This window comes from Myiozetetes cayanensis, unplaced genomic scaffold, assembly GCF_022539395.1.
Source record: "Myiozetetes cayanensis isolate MyiCay16 unplaced genomic scaffold, myiCay2020 scf19, whole genome shotgun sequence".
Taxonomy (NCBI): domain Eukaryota; kingdom Metazoa; phylum Chordata; class Aves; order Passeriformes; family Tyrannidae; genus Myiozetetes; species Myiozetetes cayanensis.
Window position 1 is genome coordinate 10,778,862 of NW_026087400.1, and position 19,064 is coordinate 10,797,925.

At 41.6% G+C, this 19,064-nt stretch overlaps 1 protein-coding gene across 5 annotated transcripts in view; it reads left to right on the top strand.

Annotated features, from left to right (window-relative positions):
• The window catches only part of PREX1 (phosphatidylinositol-3,4,5-trisphosphate dependent Rac exchange factor 1), a 145,992-nt gene extending 138,754 nt beyond the window's left edge, over positions 1-7,238 (top strand). For all 5 annotated transcript variants that reach the window (XM_050314074.1, XM_050314077.1, XM_050314075.1 and 2 more), the window contains exon 40: positions 840-7,238. In XM_050314074.1, coding sequence (XP_050170031.1) covers positions 840-882 — 43 coding nt within the window. In that variant the 3' untranslated portion in view covers positions 883-7,238. The remainder of the gene's footprint in view (positions 1-839) is intronic.
• The last annotated feature ends 11,826 nt before the right edge of the window (positions 7,239-19,064 follow it).

Here is a 19,064-nt window from a genome sequence, read left to right on the forward strand (position 1 = left end):
CAGAAGATTTGTTTATGTTGAGTGTGTTCTTTTGAATACACTCCAAATCACAATGATAAATTCCAGGACTATTTACTTATTTCAGGGTTATTTCAGGGCAGTAAAGTTTGGATGTGTGTGTTCCTACTGGGTTCCATCATCGTAATGGGAAATAAAACTGAGCACTGAGTTAAAAGGAGATCTGGTGAATTAATATTAACTCTCAGGAGTTAACACTGAGGTTTGTCAAACTCTCTAATAGCAGTCTTGAAAGAGAAGTTATAAAAGACTTGGGTTTACTCAGATGAAAAGAAATCAGCCAAGAAAAAGCTACCACAAAGTCATACATGAATGACAAGTCCACATGTGCTTAGGTTTAACCACTGCTCTCAATTTGCTAATCTTGTGACTCAAAAAATTTCTCAGGAAATATAATTATTGATTTTAAAGTTTGTTCAACCATGTCAACAAACAAATACGTTATTTTATGTGCTTGGTATTCCAATCAGGGGGGAGCAAGGGGGAACTTTTTTGTTCAGGAAAAATGCTGAACTGGGTTTAAAAGCAAAGGAAATAGAGAAAGGAAAAGAGAGAAGGGACCACTGAAGACCCAAAATTAAAAGAGTGCTGGAAAGTCTCAATTAATTGTAAACGATGATTATAAATACCTCAGTTAACAAATCACCAGTGGCACTTCTAAATTTGCAATGATTAAGATTAAAAATAATGATATTCTTGATATGGCATTACCTCTAAAAACTGCAGAACGACAAAGGAGCTGCTGACTCCCTTATATGATGGCAGTAACTTTGTTGTTATCCTTGTGATCTTTAATTCCCTCCTCTTCATCTGCCCCAAAGGCTCTATAGGTTGTGCCAGCCACCTACAGACGGGGATTTGTAGAAGTGGGAGCCACTGGTGGCAGCACCACGGGAGCAGCCCTGCCCAGGGAGCCATGAACTGCCCCTCTGGTGCTGCTCTGGCTGGGGGAGATGGACCTGCTGCCCAGGCCCCAGGAACCTGCCTTTGGGCTCCTGCAGCACCTGCAGGATTTTGTGTTTCTTTGACTTCTTGAAGAAATTCTTGAATCCAACGCCCCGGGGCGAGGATGGACGTTCTGCCGTTTGCCGGCTGCCTGGAGAGGTGACCACTGTTCTTCAAGAAAGTGCAGTTTTACTGGTGACTTGTCTGTGCTGCCACCTGAGAGTTGTGGACTTGGGGTTCTGGGTTGGCTCAGGAGGTGCTGGGGGCCACGTGTCTCTCTCCTGCACTGCCCTGGCAGCCCTGGCACTGCCAGCAGGATTTTGGTCGGCGTCCTCGAGCAGTGGCTTCAGAAACGCCACTTCCTCATGAACTGACCTGCACTTTTGAACAAAGAATAGCACAGTCTATGGTTTATTCAAATAATGAACATAAAGAATTTCTTCTGGAGTCATTTTCCACTTCAGCCCAGTGAGAGCCAATCTCTCTATGCTGCAGAGTATACATTCCATAATACTTCTTACCATTACTTCATTTTACTTACTGTAGCTTCCAGGTTTTTGATTAACTTTTTACTAATGCCCTATGATTATGTACTCTGGAATACAGTGCTAGTGAAGAGGAGAGATTGGGAGTGAAGGATTTTAAAGGAATCTTTACAAAGGAAAAAATACAGTCTTATAATCTGATTATTTGAACAGATGTAGTTTTTAAAACAGGTCAGAAGAACTATACTTATTTATGTGGAGTGGAATAATATGTGTTTTCGATCATGTTATTATATATACAAGATTTAAATAAAAATTATATTGTTTAAAATGGGACCAATATGCTGGCAGTTACACAGCTACTCCCAGTTTACTGAAAAAAATCTACATTATTTAAAATCTTTCAATATTTAAGTAGTCTTTAATACAGTTATTAAGATGTATTAGGGATGCTTTTAAGTTAAAAGAAAGAAAGGAATTGTGTAAATAATGTACTTTATTTTTTTTCTCATTTGAAAAGTTGTTCTCCATTCTGTCAGTATTACCCTAAGCACAGTGATTTTTTTTCCAAATTACTGGCTGAAACTAATCCAAACATGTCAGCAGTCTCAGGATAGAAATAATGTTCCTTTGGAGTGAGTGCCTTAACATGCCCACCCCTCCCTGGCACAGCAGGTGTGCAGGAAACTCCCCATTGCTCCGATTCTCCGCAGCCTCCTTGGAATCAGCTCCCAGTCAGGAGATGCAGGAGCGCTTTGCAGTGATGAATATTCTAGAAAATAAAGGCTTGGGGGGGGTTAGTTTTGTTGTTGGTTGGTTTTTAGTTGTCTTCATTTTATTTTAATAACATCCAAACCAACTCAAAACCTAAAGTTAGACGTTTTCATTTGGACGTGAAGACTTCTAAAGTTTTTTCAATCCTCTCTTCAACACAAAATGGCTTATGACAATTTGGGGGATGCAGATTGTTCTGAACCTTGTTCCTTAATTTTTTAGTTTTTTTTTTTTCACTCACAGACTAAAATAATTTTGGGGAAGGAATGTGTTTTATTTTGATCTCTTAACTGATTCCTCTGACCTCCAGCAGCCTGTTTAGATCCTGGTGCTAATAACAAACACATGGGCTCCATCCCCCTTATGGGCCATTCACTTAAGAGTTGGACTCAGTGATCCTTGTGGGTCCCTTCCAACCCAGAATATTCTGTGAAATATTCAGCTCTAACCTGTTGCAGGGAACTAGAACAGCCCATGGATTGCCTGCTGTGGGATCCAGGGCTTTGGTGCTGGGTGTCCATTCTGGACTGCAGCCAGATGAGCAGATCACTATTACAATGCACTTTTTTTTAATTTGGGGAGAGTTACTCTTACCATTTGCTGTTTGAATTAAAAATGGATGTTTCTTCACTGAATCCTCAACTTAAAATGTACTTAGTATTACAAGAACTGTAGGAACACCCAAAAGTAAGAAAGAACACATAGGGCAAGCCCTGGCTGTGCCTCCACCAGCTCAGCTCCATGGAATGGCCTGGGCAGGATCCTGGCCCGTGTCTGCAGCCACTGCCAACACAAGAGATGCAGAGAAGGGTATCTAAGGGCATTGACACTGTGCACTGTTTTACACTGAAATGTATATGTAATTCTCACTGAAAACGTGATAGAAGTTTTTATTATTAAAAGCTGGTTTATATTATAAGGAAAGAAGGTATGATCTTATTTTCTGTTATACCCTTCAGTTTCTTAGCTCTAAGTTGTGTTGAGCAGTTTAAGCTCTGCTACTTGTATGGAATGATGAGGAGTCTGAAGTTTAAAGAGTAAGGGGAAAGCTGGGTTTGATATCAGCTCAAGCTGGCAGCGTAGAGGTGAACTCATCCTGTCTGTGCAGCCCCTACAGCTGTGGTTTCACTGCAGACTTCCTGTTAGAGTAGAAAAGAAAAACTGCTTTGATGCTGGAAAACTGTGGGGTTTGAGTCCAGTGCTGGCAAAGAACAGGTTCAAATGGAAAAAGAAGTGGGCAATTCACAAACCAACCCGCAAGCAAAGAGAGATTAGATCTGTGGAATTTCCAGGGCTAAAAGCAAAGAGTCAGGCCTAGCACAGCTGAGCAAGTGCAGATTTCATAGATTTGGAGCATCTGATACAGTGGATGTGTGGAAAATATGGAAAACAGTCAAGCTGGAGAACATGTGAATTTGCAGCATGATGATGAGGTGTGTAAGCAGCTGGCTACAGGACAAAGGACAGTGCTGAAAAGAAAGCGGAGTTGAGTGGCAGCTGCAAGTGGAATTTCTTATGCATGTGTTTTGTAACTGAGTTTGCTTAACCATTGCATTTGCACTGACCACAGAAGAACAGATCTGAGCAGGCTGGGGTTGATGCTGAGTTGGGAGACACTTCTCTAACAAAGGATCCCAGTGCACACACAGAAACCCCCTGGAAGACTTTGAATGCTGAAGGGGATGAAATGAGTGGGATTAAATTTTGCAGTACAAATATTAGCTCATGCACTCGAAGATTGAACAAAATAGCTTGCTGTATTTCTTGTTAATTGATAATAAAAGGACCTTGGTCATAGAGTTTGTCACAAGATGATGCAGAGGCAACTTGATAGAGTCTTGAAAGCTCAGCCTGCACTAGGAGACAAATGGTGAGGGATGGTGAGGTATTCACACATATTGGCCCTGTGCTGAGGCCAAATAATTAACTAATTATGTGAATATGGGTAGCTGGGTGTTGAGGAAAACAGGTATCTTTATAAGAAGAAGGTAATGAGAAAGGTAAAGACAGTTCAGTGTAAGCGTAAATACAGCCTGAAGGAAAAAAAGGGGGGTACAAGGGATCAGGGATAAATATTGGCTGAAAATTCTTCTGGACCCAAGAAACATTTTTCCCCAGTCAGGCTCTGTCAAAAAAAGTGACTTCAGTGAAGCCTGAGGTGGTGCCTGGCTGAGAGGGACACAACCCAGCCCAGCCCAGCCCAGCCCTGCAGAAGCTGCTCTGGCTGGGAGAGGAGCTGGGTGAACAGTCCTGCTTTTCTCCTGGCCTTTGCCAAGGTGCAAACTGCTTTTCAAACCCAGGCCTTGGCCACCTGCCAGCACTGGACATTTTCCTTTTCTACTCTTCATTTGCAGACTGAAAGACTGGGATTTTTAGATGAGAAACCACAGTTTTAGACAAATACACATCTCATTTCCATCTGGAATAAAAAACATTGACAAGTCCACCTGAACTCTGGCAAATTCTTTTTCCTCTGTCGTATTTTCTTATTAGCAAATACTGCTAATTAGGGAATATTTTGAGCACTGATTGTTTCATGGTTCTAAAGTGATATGAAGATATAAAACACTAAGGCCTAATAATTGGGAATTTCAATGTAAAAAACATTTGAAACAGTCCTACTTCCATGGCAGTTCATATGTATGTTATTTCATCTGTCCTAACACTTGTCATTATAAATGTCTGGCTTAGTTTGTAAACACCTGGTCATTGTTAATTGGTAAAATGGCAAAACCCTCAGCAAACAGCTCATGAAATCAGCTTATTCACAAAAGCAGGCAGCACACAGTCTTACTGATAAGATAGCATTGGTTAATCAAATTTCCCAACACAGTTTGTACCTAAGACTAGTGTTTGTGTAGCACCAGTGTTAAAATATGAAGCTCAGATTTGCCATTCACACAAGGCTGCAGTACAGTAGCTGTTCATCTGCACAGGGAAGAAAAGCTTTCAAACAGCAAAAGGTATTTTTCCCACCCTGTAGTGTGAGAGCCATGGCTTTGATTAGCACGAGAAACCCCTGCCATGCCATTGAGTTCTGAGCCTTCTGCTCCTTCCTAGGCAAAAATCCTTCCTGTTTCCCCTTAGTTGACACAGAACATATGCAGTGTTGATGGGGCTGTCACAGCATCACTGCCCCTCATCACCAAAGGACACTTTCTTTAATATAAACTGAGCAAATTCTTGTGTCTTTCCATTAATTTCTGTGTTCAGCCTCAGCAGGCTCCCCTGGTTATACTGAGTAATTCGCATTTCCTTTCTACAGCACTTTGGGGAGGGAAGAGGGAACTGTTTGTGTGAACTGGTGCTTTGAAGATTCAAAGGAGAAAAATTGTTAACTGCTTTGAAAACTGATAGTGCTTTACGTGTATAAAACAGTTTTAATGACTTGAAAAAACAGGAAAGTAGACAGAAAAAAGGATAAACATCACAATGACACATAAAAATCTCTGCTTTTATTTCCCATAAATAAATTAATTGAGAGTAGTTGGTATAAGAAAAGGGAACTGAGTGTATTTTTTATGTACTTCCTTTGCCTCGTTTCAGCATTCAGAAGCTGTGCACTAATACCATCAAGGAACCTGGTAAAACATTTCCATTAGGAAAGAGGAATAAACTCTTATTTGTGTGCAAAGTTTCTCCAGACTTCCTTAACTTCATCAGTTTCTACTTGATTTGAAGAGTATCAGAATTCAGCATATAAGTAAAGTTTAGGTGAATAATATTTTAAAACTGTGGTCCTGGCAAGAGGTTATTCAATTGTGCTTGCAGAGTAGCACCTTTCACTTTGCTAAAGAATATTCCCTAGTTTACCATTGTTAATTGAGAATATTGTTGAGGTCCTTCCAGTTATCAGCCTTTATACCCTGAGAATCAGGCTCTTACCCACTCTTGAGATCAAGAGTACCAGAAGAAAGATTTGTTGGTACCTGGATCCCAATCAGCTGAAGGGGTTTCACCTTTGTGTTCTGAAGCCCACACTGGCATCAGTGGTGAATTAAAGAGAAAGGACCTGATTATCAACAAAAGGCTTGGTTGTCGTAGTTAAGCTTTCACAGATGTTTCCAGATGAGCCAAGAGCACAATCTGGAACCTTTTGAACTTCAAGAAAATCCCTGCACTAATACACCACCACAGAACAAATAACTCCTTGAAGAGGACGTGCTTTTTGAAAAGCCTTTATTTTTACCTTGTGTACCAAGGGTGGGAATGGCCACAGTGGTCTGACCATAAGTTTGGCCAAATCTAAAAGGCTTTTAAAAGTTAATCAGTGATCATTTAGAGTAGCTCAAGTAAGATTGAGCTCAGGTACCATCACTGCATTTGCACCCAATATCAGTGACCTTGTCTTGGCTGGGGGGACAATTCTGAAACGACACAAGTTGGAGGGTGTGTTTTTGCATGAGACAGAACCTGTCATGGTTTTAGGAAAATGTACCAGAGATTATATTTTTCTATCAGTTCATGGGATTGGCATTTTCAAGTGTTTTGTAAAAGGAAAAATACGTAGAGAATATTTTAGAGAGTTTTCCCATTTAAGTTTGAGGGATTCTACTGTACTAATAGTGTTATATTTTTCTTCATGTTTCTGTAGTTTTAACTAAGTACGTGTATCCTGCATAAAGATAAAAGTCTTAATGTAATATTCCAAATTCTTGTATTGTCTAATCCCTGCTGCCATTTTATCATTCCTGTCTGTGTGTGTTTGATTTGCTGAATGCTTGTGTCTGTCAGAGCTGAAAACAAGCCATTCCACAAACACTGCCCAGACTGGCAGAACAATAAACCCTCTATCAGATGGGATTCAGAACACTCCTCCTGGGTTTGGGAGGTTGAAAGGTATCTGCACAGGATGCATTTCTGTTGGGCTGTTGAGAATTCTTGGCCTATTGCTTTAAGCAGAACCTTTTGAACTTCAAGAGGATTGAGAAAATAAAAAGTACTTGGTGGTCAAATCCTTTTTTCGTTTTGTGGGATAAGGGACAATTAAAATAGCTCTTTACTTCCCTGAACAAACTGCATCCTGTCTTTATTGAGCCTGAATTAACCATGCAAGCTGTGTTCAGTTCTGTCTGAGATTAAGATGGATTCTCTGAGGAGCAACAGGATGAGAAAGGTGAAACTGGAAGGGTAAAAACTATAGGTTGGATGGGAAATGTTGCTAAAAGTATCATCAATAAAATGACAGTAGTACTGCCTTAGATGGAGTCCTGACCACCCAGGACTTACAAGGCCCACGATTTGAGTGAGCAAAATTAAATGACTGATTTAGCTGCAGGAGCAAGGGGTGATACTAGACAGGAATGGTACATGATGGTTATAATAATCTCATTGGGGCTTAAGATTTACTGTTGGAAAAATTACTGAGATATTAATGCAGTTTTTCTCAATGTATCCTATCGGACCAGTCAGCCATTGAGTTGAACTCTTTAGAGTTACATATCAAAAAGGTAATTCTTTACCAAAGCAATTTACCATCCAAAAGTTTGTCCCGTTTTTGGAGGGTGTTTGGGTATCCCCCCAGTTCCCAACAAGGGATGCTAACAGGTACAGAGAGGCTGGACAGAAACCCCACAAAACCAGCCGTGCAGCTGTGAAGCTGTGCAGTGCCAGCCCAAATCCTGAAGGGATTGCTCAGACCCTCTGTCCATCTCCAGCCCGGACTGGAAAGGGAGCGATAAACCTCGGGATTTGCCTTGGGACACTCCCTTGGGCGCTGGCAGCCAAGCCCGGCTGCTGCCGGGGCAGGGGGACCGCGACTGCCCCTGGGGAGGCCGAGGAGCTGCTGGAGGAGCTGCTCCCTCTGAGCAGCCAAAGCCCCCTCGGAGCTCCCGAGCAGTCCCTTCTGCTCGCCGTGACTCACCGTTCGAGAAATTCTCCTCCTTGCCAAAATGACTCATTTCGTAAGACGTCAATTAACGCCCTGCAGAGCCTGCAAGAAAAAAAAGAAAAACAAAAAAAAGGGTCTGTTTTTAATGAATTAGGATTACAATTAGTAATTAATGTTTGAACTAAATGATTATTTTCTTGATCCTGCTTAAAATTAAATTTGGTTATAAGCACTTTGAAGGCAATGAGCAAATCATCATTATTATGTAATCAGCTTTAGATTACTTACATAATTACTTACATGACTGACGTACTTTCATCTCGAGATAATTAAAAATAATTAGTAAGGCTTTATCACAGTTTTAATGTGCAAAAATCAAATTCATATTATTAGAGGTGCTGGAATACTTGCTTTTTTGATTAAATTTATCTATAAATTATTGCATGAAAGTTAATGAAGCTATCACACGAATGCAGAGCTTTCAGAGAGTTGTTTGGCAAGGATGCATCATTCATCTCTGATCCCATGTGAACTCAGCTCTATTTTATTTTTCAGGGGGTTCATTATAGTTTACTGAATTAAGAAGCAATTTTATAGCTGGTACAACACATAGTGTGTCTTCTTTCAAGAAATAACAAACCTTGGGCCTTATTTCTTTTACCTACTGTGGTGTAACTCAGACGTAGATTCCATAAATTCAGTGGAATCACAGTGCAATAGGCTGCAAACCAGCAACAACCAACAGATTTGAACATTGAACTCAAACCCAACAAATGTTTTCAACTTTTTAAACAGTGTGGACCACACATTTACCTCATTCTTGCCTGTCTACAGCTTATTTCACAAATAATTATGCATTGTCTTACTAATAACACATCAGTTCAACTGTCTAAAAGACTTTGCTTAAATAGGAAGACAACTTAAGTGCACAGGTGAAGTATTTTTACCTTTTAAAGCAATCTAACTTTACAAGTTTAGTTGTCTTTCCAAGCAGTTTGATAGAGGAGCCAGTATAATTCCAATACCAGAAGTGATTTATCTACCACTTTTATTAATATTTCTCATTTGAAAATGATATCAGGGTTTAAAGATGAAGTCTAGACTGTGGCTGTGGTTTGCTTATTTTTATAAAGAGGAGATAATTACAAAATTACAGACCAGAAGTTTGCCAGCTGTTCAGGACCTTGGGGGTTCTCACACCTACTTCTTGTAACAAACAATCATTATTTACCAACACATCCCCTAACTTTAGCCTTGGCCAGTGCCTCAGCTGGTCACCACAGGGCTGCATTTACTGGTGAGCTGGAATTTCATCTTCTGTTCCACACCCTCCTGACCACACTGCCCGGTGCTGCTGTGACAAATGCCTTGGGCATTTTGCTGCAGTGGAATAAATGTTATCCATCCTTCCTAACTAAGGGTATTATTGTATATATATTACCAGACACAGGAGGGCCTCCCAGCTCCTTCTCTGAGGCACTGCCAGCTCTGGGGGGAAATCAAGCACCCTCTGTATCTGCTTCTCCTCTGGCTGCACTTGCAGTAATACTGGAATGTATTTATGTCCACAGCATCCCTATAAAGTAGGAAGCACTATTTCCCTGCTGTACTGGTGGGAAATGAGAACAAGATCTAATTCTGACTGAAATGGCTGCTTTACAGTTGTGGAGTGACAAGAAACAAACAGGAGTTTTCACATAGGTGGGTGTGATCAGCACTACGCTGCTCACATCTGTCTTGGAATCTGCCAGGATCTGATAAATGGGGTGAACAGTCTTGTGGGAAAAAAATCAAATGATAAAGTGTCATTTAGAATAACAAAATCCAAAGGCAATTGAAAAGAGCTGCAGAGGAATGTTGCAGTAATGAGTGGCTGAAGTGATTTAATGGCAGATAAAATGCAGCATCAGCAACTGCAGTATTGGTCACACAGAATAAATAATTAGGCACTGGAGGTACAAAGTCAGTCTTTTCCTCAGACTGAAAGTTTTTCTGCTGGGCCAAGCTACCTTGCTTATGGGAGCTTCCAGGAAGTTGCTGGTGATCAGCAGACAGTCCATGCAGGCTTTTTCTCCTCCCAGAATAACCAAATGCTGGGTAACCATTAAAGTTGTGTTTTATCCCAGTTGAAAATATACATGGATTCATGATTAAGAAACTCATGAAAGGACACGTGCCCTCCTCCAAATTAATGCTGTGTTACATGTGAATCTGAAATTTGGATTGTCAGGTTCTGAAAAAGGGCTGCAGAATTAAAACTAAAAAACAACCCCACCTGTTGAACAAAGGAATTTCCAGCACCTCTTTACAGTTATGCTGCCTGTATCTGCAGCTGAAAGGAGAATGCATTAAGAACAGTAGCCCAGGTTTGCAATGCTGCCTGGAGTAGTTGGATCACAAGAGAGAAAAAAAGTAAATATTCAGTTGGCTCCACTGAGATAAATTGGCTGGTTTTTGTCAGTAAGATGTTTCAAAATCCATACAGCTATATACACACACGTAAAATAATGAGCTTTCCTAAACAGAGATGTGGAGAACTCAGCTCTTCTGTGCAGAAAGATTCATCAGAGCCTGTGGTGAGGATGCAGGTCAGTTCTTTTAACAGCCCAAAACTGCTCCTCCCTGGGATGTTTGTTACTGCAGCTGAATGACACTCCAACAGATGGGAAATTGCTTCTTGCCTCTGAAAGCCAAAAGAAACGAAGGGAATCTCTCCCAGTCTCTCTCTCCAAATGGATTTTCCCCCTTATTAATATGAGTAAGGTGCAAACATGCCAGCACTCACAGGAAATTGGTTTTGGAAAGCAATTTTTGATTGATACAGCTGAATGAACACTGTTAAGGGTGATTACTAAAAATGAATTTCACTGCTCGCATCTTTTTGCACATTATGTCCTTCACATGATTTGCTGCATAATGCCACTCCAGTAATATTCCTTTTTTGCTCATCTGGAGAAGACACAGATGATGGACTGCTACAGAGGCTTCCCAAAATTAGCTTTGAAAGTGTTCAGCCTGGCTAGTTTTAGACAGACCAAGCCATAAAAATCTTCAAACGCACTGAGAGCTTCCATGTGTGCCCCAGGACGAGTATACACAGCAAACTGCAATCTGAGTAAAGCTACAAAATCCCTCAGAACAGATTTCAGAGAGAGCACAACCCTCCCCTCCCACTCCTTTCACATGAGGAAAGCAGTGTGAGTGGAATGTGCTCAGTGCCATCACCTGTAATGGAAGCTGATGTCAGCAGGTGCTTTAACGGGATGTCTTTTCCATACACTCCAATTACATTAAAGTGGCAGAGGTTTGGGATTGTCAAACTATTCAGTTATTGATTGGCCTTTAGATAGAGAGCATTTGTTTCCAGTTTCTCACTTTAACCCCCTGTTCCATTAAACTCACCACACTTTGCATTTGGAATAAATTGCATTTTGGAAGATCAGCCAAGTCAGATGGCAAGGCTAAGTGCACAATTTATTCTCTCTCTTACCAATCACTCACAGTTCATCAGCTCTTGCAATAAAAAACAACAAAGATAACAGTCTCTGAAGGAGTGAGGTTAAAAGGGATGTTTTGTTTTAATCACCTGGGGTTTTTTCCCTCTTTTCCACAAAACAGTGAAAAGCATGGGACTGCCAAAGGGAAGACTGAGACATTCTTTGTTTCATCTCCTGATTGAAAACACCATAAGAAATGATTGCTTCACAAAACCATGTCAGGATGATTTTTTTCCCTGGTGTTTAAACCAGCTTATTCACAGGAAGAATAATAATTCGATATTTAAATTAAAATCACCACTAATGGATCAATAGCTAATGCCACAGATGAATGCCATCAACAGTATCTGGGAAGCTTTTGGCTAGTTTTTTTTTATAATGCATCTCTACTGAAAGCAGTGAAAGTATTAATCAGTCTAAGGGGAGGGAGATTTTGGTTCCCTGCATTCAGATCACCCTGTATACAGATGCTTCAGTCCTGCAGTAAGTGCTCCAGCATGATTAATGCTGTAGAACAAAGATGAAAATATGCCAGATAGTAAACTGATGATTTTGTTTTCTGTTTATAGTGTCTTCACAATATTCTGTCTTATATGGTGAAGATTTTTAATAAATGACTGTCTTTGCAGAGCCACAAAACATCAGCAGTTTATACACAGGACACCCATGTGATTGATACATCCTGCCACAGAGAAATTCTCTCCCAAGAGAAAACTTCTACAGAAACCAACAGATTTCTCTTAATTCCATTTAGTTCCCTGAAAATCTCTTCCTTTGATTCTGGATGCTGCTTGGCAGAGCAGTTGTTGCTTCAGTGTCAGGACAGATGGGTGGGTACCCTGAGAGCAAGGCACATCTGCACGGAGAGCCAGAGCTGCATCGAAGGGAAGGTCCAGCCTTGCTGTTCCAGCCTGTCCTGGGCCAGCCTTGGCTCTCACCCCACTCTCTGTGAACTGACTCAGCTGCTAAGTCAGCAGAAATACCTTTGTTGCTCCTCTGCCCTGCTCCCTGCTCAGTTAGCCAGCTGAATCAGCTCCCAGCAGGGCCCAGGGAAACTGTTCAAGGTGCCAGGGGAAAGCACCTCTGCTCCTCAGCAGAAATGAGCTGTTGGGACTGCCTTCTTCGTGGGTGGAACTTCACCCTGAGGCACTTGAGAACAAGCTGGTGTTGACCTCTCTGGAACTCTGGACACAGATGGACCTAAGGAAGGGTTTCCTGCTGGCCAGTGGAGGGGAGCAGCCACAGGCACTGTAATTACCCTGAAGGCTGCTGGCAGCCAAGGCTGTTACCAGTGCCAGGGGCTTACCATGGGCTCCCTGGAGCAGCTCAGGACCCAGCTGAACAAACAGCTCCTGCCAGCACTCCCGTGTGCTCCAGTGCAAAGCTGGAGGATTCCCTTCATCCCTCTCGAACGCTGTGGGGTAAACGTGGGCTGACTTTGTGACAAAGGCACAGAGAGCAGATGGGAACACACCCTGCCAGCCCTGCCTATGCCTCCTCCAAAGGCACCCACAAACTGCTGCTAACATCCATCATCCTTTGCCAAGTGACCACAGCCTTCCAACTTCCAGCCTCAGGGGAGGGAAAGCTGAAAAGAGGACCTTGTGAAAAAGTAAGAATGATTTCTTTTTCAGCAGAAAGGAACACTGTGGAGCCGACTACACATCATGGCCCTGTACTGTTCAGAGATTTAGAAAAGTATAGGCTTGACAGTAAACCTGAAGGTTTCAGGTTTTAAACCTGAAAACTGTTAGGATGAAAACCATTGCTGTGCTTGGCCCTTTGACTAACAGGTCCTGTAGGAGAGAACAGGAAAACAGGTGCAATCTGTCACTGTCTCCCAGCTCAACAAGGCTGGAAATGTTTCTCTGAAATCAGTTTAAAGATCAGTTAGCAGGTTAGGAGCGAAATCTTTTGCAATTTCCATTATTGATGAGGTCCAGATCCTTTGTTAGTGGTACCATCAGATCAGAACACATTTTTGGATGCTGTGAGTGAACCAGAAAGCAGCAAGAGGATTTCACAGGGAAAGAATAATCTCATGAGTCTCTGAAATGGGTGCCCTGCTGGTCTGCTGAATGTGGGCAAAATTCATGATTAAATCTGCCACCATTCCTACTTTGCTGTCTGCTGTTGTTAGGCTTTCTATCAAACACAGGTCAAAATCTTAATCTGCATTCATCTTGTATGTCTACTGGAGATAATTAAAAAGCTCCAGAACTTACCGGGGTCAGGTTTGATTTCTTCCAAATTATTTCCTGGTGACAGGCCTTTTCCAATTATCTGTTCTGCTGCACATGTTGGGTTTTTTTCCAGCACTATGGAACATTTGACTGATACCTATGACACAAACATGTGCATCTTTGGGGCATAACAAAATGCTCTGAGGTCATTTATTTACTAGAAACAGTTAATGGGATAAGCAGAGGCCTACTGAGTATGAGAAAGAATGCCATCAATTACTCTCTGCTCTTTAAGAAGATGAAAACCATTACACACAAAATCCTTTATCCTGAAAGTCCCACAGGCTACAGGGTATGGAATAAAAAACCATTGCCCTTCATTGTATATATGAATGGGACCTAGGATTAAAAAAAAAAAAAAAAGATCAAATGTTGCTCCTAATCTTGTTGTTGAGAACAAGTATCAGCTTCTGGCCGAATTTTTTCTTACATGCTGAGTCTTTTGAGAATTAGATCACAGAAAGGATGTGAACAAGCTTAATGAATCTAAATGTTACATGGCTGCAAACTCCTGGTCTCAACTCTTGAAAAGATTTTTTTTTCTTGTAAAACACAAGCCAAACTCTCAAAACACTGTAATGGTCCTTTTCAGCTTTGCCTCCTCACTTTGTAGTATTTTCCAGACACACAAGGTACAGACACATCCTGGTGTTTAGAAATTTAACCTTTGCACAGCACCAGCTGCCAGAGTCACTCCAAAGGGGGCTGTACTTCAGGGGAGTTCTTTAACTACTTCTGCCTGAACTCAGGGGTCCAATGAAGGCAGGTTATTGGAAGATAAAAGTTAGGAGGTGATCATTTGGAACCGGTATTTGCACAAATAAATATTTAGGCTGACTTACATATCAGATCACATACATCAGAATTTTCTGATGGAGAAAGAAAGATCATAGAAAATGTAGTCCTACCAAAGATTAAGATTTCTGGGGGAGATATAAATGCCTTTATATGGAAACTATTGTTCCATATAAATGAAAGGCAATCATTTTGTCCCTTCATATCCAGTCACAGGAATATCCTTTAAACAGTAAAGAGAACATAAGGTATTTCCTGGCAATATATGACCAGATGAGAGGACTGATGGCATCCAGCTGTGCCTTTAGCCATTCACCCAGACAGATTTTCAAGCTCTTGAATGGCCTGTGGCTGATATGGTCACCTCAGGAAGCAAAACTAAAAGTACAGACAGAATTTATGTGGCTTTGTAGCACAAAGGGGTATTGTTAATCTGCAAGGGATATTGTTACAGAAGTCTAAGACATTGTCTAAGGAAAGATTGCTTAAATTGACCTGCTTTTCTAGCAAAAATAATTGACTTGTCTCCATTCACATATTACAAGGATGGAACAAAGGTACAAATCTGAGTAGTCAGGACCTGTTGGACCAGGCAGCCAACCTATAATGAATGGAGTGTTTCATTTTTCCCTGAGCGCTCAGATAAATAACTGGTATAACAATGGTACTGGAATGGCCTGCACCAAATCCCCGGGGATCCCCACTGAAAATCCCTGCTTCCAGGGAGTGGGGCAATGATAGAGCTCCAGTGGGTGGAGGGATTTTATTACTCTCTGTCGCTTGGCCAGGAGATGGCAGTGATTCCCTTTGCAGAAATAGGAAAGCTCCAAAAAGGCATTCAGAACTGCAGTCAAGGCGCTTAGGGGGAAGGGTGAAAGACATTCAGAACACAGCCTGTTTGATCTCAGGGAATAAAATCATAGTGCAGAGTGCAGAAGGAATAAAGCTAGGATTTTTTTCTTGTTTCTGTGACAATCTTTACTGTTTCTTTGGTGCCTAAAAGAAAGACAAATTATTGGAGAAACCCACAGCTCCCAGGGCTTTCAGTTGGGTATTATTTTTAGCCCTAATCACATCTGCATATTTCAAGAAGAGCAACACATCTCTAGCTGGTGTTCAGCAGCTGTATGTTAATGTTATTTGTATGTTAATGCTATTTGTGAAAATATGCTCAGAAGCTTGTGCATTAGAAAGAACCTGAATATGCAGAAGAGACCACCTTACCCCCAGGCACCTCCACAGGGAAGTGCTCCCTATTCCTGTGCCAGTGCTGTGACTAAAAATGCAGTTTAGCCCAGGTTGGGCCTGGATGATCCCTAAGATCCATGTGTGGCATGTGTGATGCTGCCCCATTAATCTCAGTCCAAAAGAGATTTGCAGATTTTTGCTGTGAATCTGCAGAATGAGTGGAGGAATATAATTTGTCCATTGGAAGGAGTTAGTTAACACTTCAAAAGTCATGATGAACCTTCCTGGCAAACAGGAGCAGAAGCTCCCACAAGAGAAGTTTTTTACATCAAATATTCATTACATTACAAATATACACCACCAGTTAGTCCACAATGGTATGTCAGTGTAAGAAAATGCATGGGTCTTCCAGTAAATGATGTCTTGTGGCTTTTAAAAGACTTCTGCAGGTCGGGTTAGTAAGCAAAGACTGTTGGAATAGGGCCTTTCCTGCATCTCTGTCATTCTCCTTTCAATAGGGTTGTGTGATGGTTTCAGTGCTCTGGCCAAGTTACTCTGCTGTCACCTGCATCTCATAGAAAAAGTGTTTATCCCCACCTTGTCAGTCTAAACCCCTCCTGTGATCCAGACAGAACAACTCCTCGAGTTGTCTTTTTGCAGGCTGGCTTTAGTTGCTTCCACATCACACAATTCTCCATCCTCCAGACACATAAATTCCAGTCCCTTCCAGGTTAGAGTGTCCTCCAGGCTCAGCAGATAGAACACCCTAAGTTCAAGAGCTTTGTGCTGGATCACACTGTGGCAAGAAGGTATTTTGGAAATAAATGTGAGCCTACTCTGTGTGGGATCCAAGCAAGCTTTATTTCAAGCCAAGGAGCTGAGAAGTCCCATTAGCACAGCCTGGAGAATTGTGGAGCAAAATTGCCTCACCCCGAGGGTGGAGGACAGACATTGCCTTTCAGGCAGTAATTCTTGAGCATCTACAAAAGCCAGCCCAGTTTTAGCTGGCTGTGATGCAGCCAATCTCCACTGAGGAGCTCCCTTTAGCTTAAGGGGCAGTGAAGTTCCTGTGATTGCCACAGTCCAGCCCTGTCTGCAGAGACTGTCAGAGCCTGCAAACGAGATAGACAGCAAGTGGTACTGAAAGGTTCTCTGAGAAACCACCTTTTGAATGATTCCATCAAAAAGATTGCACTTGTGCTTGAGTAGCTATTGCAGCCTGTCACTAAGGAGAGGGGCAACTTCTCTTTCAGCTGTAACAGGTAAATTAAAAGCAGCCTTTAGTCCCTTAGCAGATGGAAAATGTTTGGCAACACTGGCAGCCTCAATGTGTGTCACCTGGCTGGGAGCACTGCCATGGCATCCAGGAAAACAGCACGGAGGGGTTAGCATTGCCTCTTCATTAGACTTGTTCTTGTAGACTGACTTCACTACCGGTATTATATTATTGATTATATATTGGCTCAGGTTTATGTTGTAACCACCTGATGAAGCTTTAAGGATTCCTTTCTTCAGCGTCAACTTGATGATTTTACCTTCACCTAGTCACAAAATCATCAAAGCAAATACAAGGCTATTTCCTTGAATACCCCAAAAAATCATGAGTTAACTGCTTTTAGTGACAGGATTGGTGCCACAGCACAACTCAAGTACATCAGAAATAACTTGACTAGCAGGTCCAAAAAGCCATTGTCCCTTGCTGTTTTACTGCAAACTAATCTGCATATATATGGTACATACTAAGATGATAAGCTTGAGAAATTGCATTTTTGTTGGATGCAATTACTATAACTGCAGTAACACGTGTCTCAGTGACAGTAAATCCTGATTATTTAACCTCAATCTGATATTTGATCATTATTAGGAACTACTTCTTCACAATGTATCTTATCTAGACTACCTCTTTACATTTCCCTTTAAAAGCACCAAGTTCTTTCCTTTTGTCAGCCAAAACAAACTGAATTAAATTGTGCTCTACGACTGTCATTTTCCAATATTTTGTGATTTATTCCCCAATTAACAAGAATAAATGCCCTTTTTAATTTGTCCTTTAGAAAAGCTAAGTCTTTGCAATTTTGGCCACATACTTGCTGCCTACTTCCTTGATCCTAGTTAGAAATCATACATGCATTAACTACATACTCTTAAAAGTTTAAGACAAAGAAAAGCATTGTTTTCTTTGGGTCAGTGATTTTGTTTCAAACTTATGTCAAAACAGACAGCCTTGAAAACTATGCATTATGTCAGTCATCCAGTAAAATGATCTCCAATTTACCCAACACTTACAGCCCACAGAGTACAATAGAGCCTGGATTTTCCCACATCTGGAAATCAGAATCACACTCCAAATCAACATCAATTTCCTTCCATCCTAACTTTCAGGATCCCAGCCTGAGAGCACTGGCATCAGCAGATGTGCTGCCTTTGCTTAAGCATCGCAGCTTTTTCCAAATGGCCTCAAATCCCGTTGGCTGTCAAGCTGCAGGGGAAAGGATCTGTCAATACACAGCTCCAGCTTCCTCAGTCCCTCTGTAATTCTCGTTCCAGTCAATGTCAGAGTAATTGCAGTTCCATATGATCAATGTCCTAGCCCAAGTACAGTCCCCCATCTGCATAAATATTTCCTGGTCTGCCTTTTCATCCAGCCCTGGGAGATCAGTAATTGTTTTCTGTTATATCTGTTTTAGCATTTCAGCCTCAAGTTCAAGGTGTCTTTCAGTTGCCAACCATGCACTGTTATTCTGTTTTCAGCATAATGTCCTTCCTCATTTATACTGTCATATCTCCTTCTCTGTTCCCAGTGGCAATTGCCTGTCCTTAAACTGTGTATCTGGGTAATGTAATCTTACAGCCTATTTCCTGAACTGGCCACATTTCAGTTACTCCAATTACACCAGATTTGTCTTCGAGCAGCAGATGTCCTTGCTCTCCCAATCCTTTCGCTGCTTCCCTCCCTGCCTCCTCATGCCCTCCAGCACACAGGAAGCAGAAGCTGATCTGCCTCTTGGAGCATTTTTCACACCTGTCTAACTGGAAGAGACGGGGTTGTTATGCAGTTTCCACCTCTGTGAGATGGAAATCTTGGATCTTACCTCAGATCGGGGTTGGCCCTGTTGGTTTCAACAACAGAGGGGGCTCAGTGTAACCTCAAACAGAGACAAGGCAAACCAGCATTGCAGACGAAAAGCTCTCCTGGATCTGTAGCCCTTGCAGGCTCCCAGACAGTCAACTGTAACTTTTCTGGCCCCTCTATGGGTTGTAAAACAACATCTGTCTCAGTTTGTGGTCA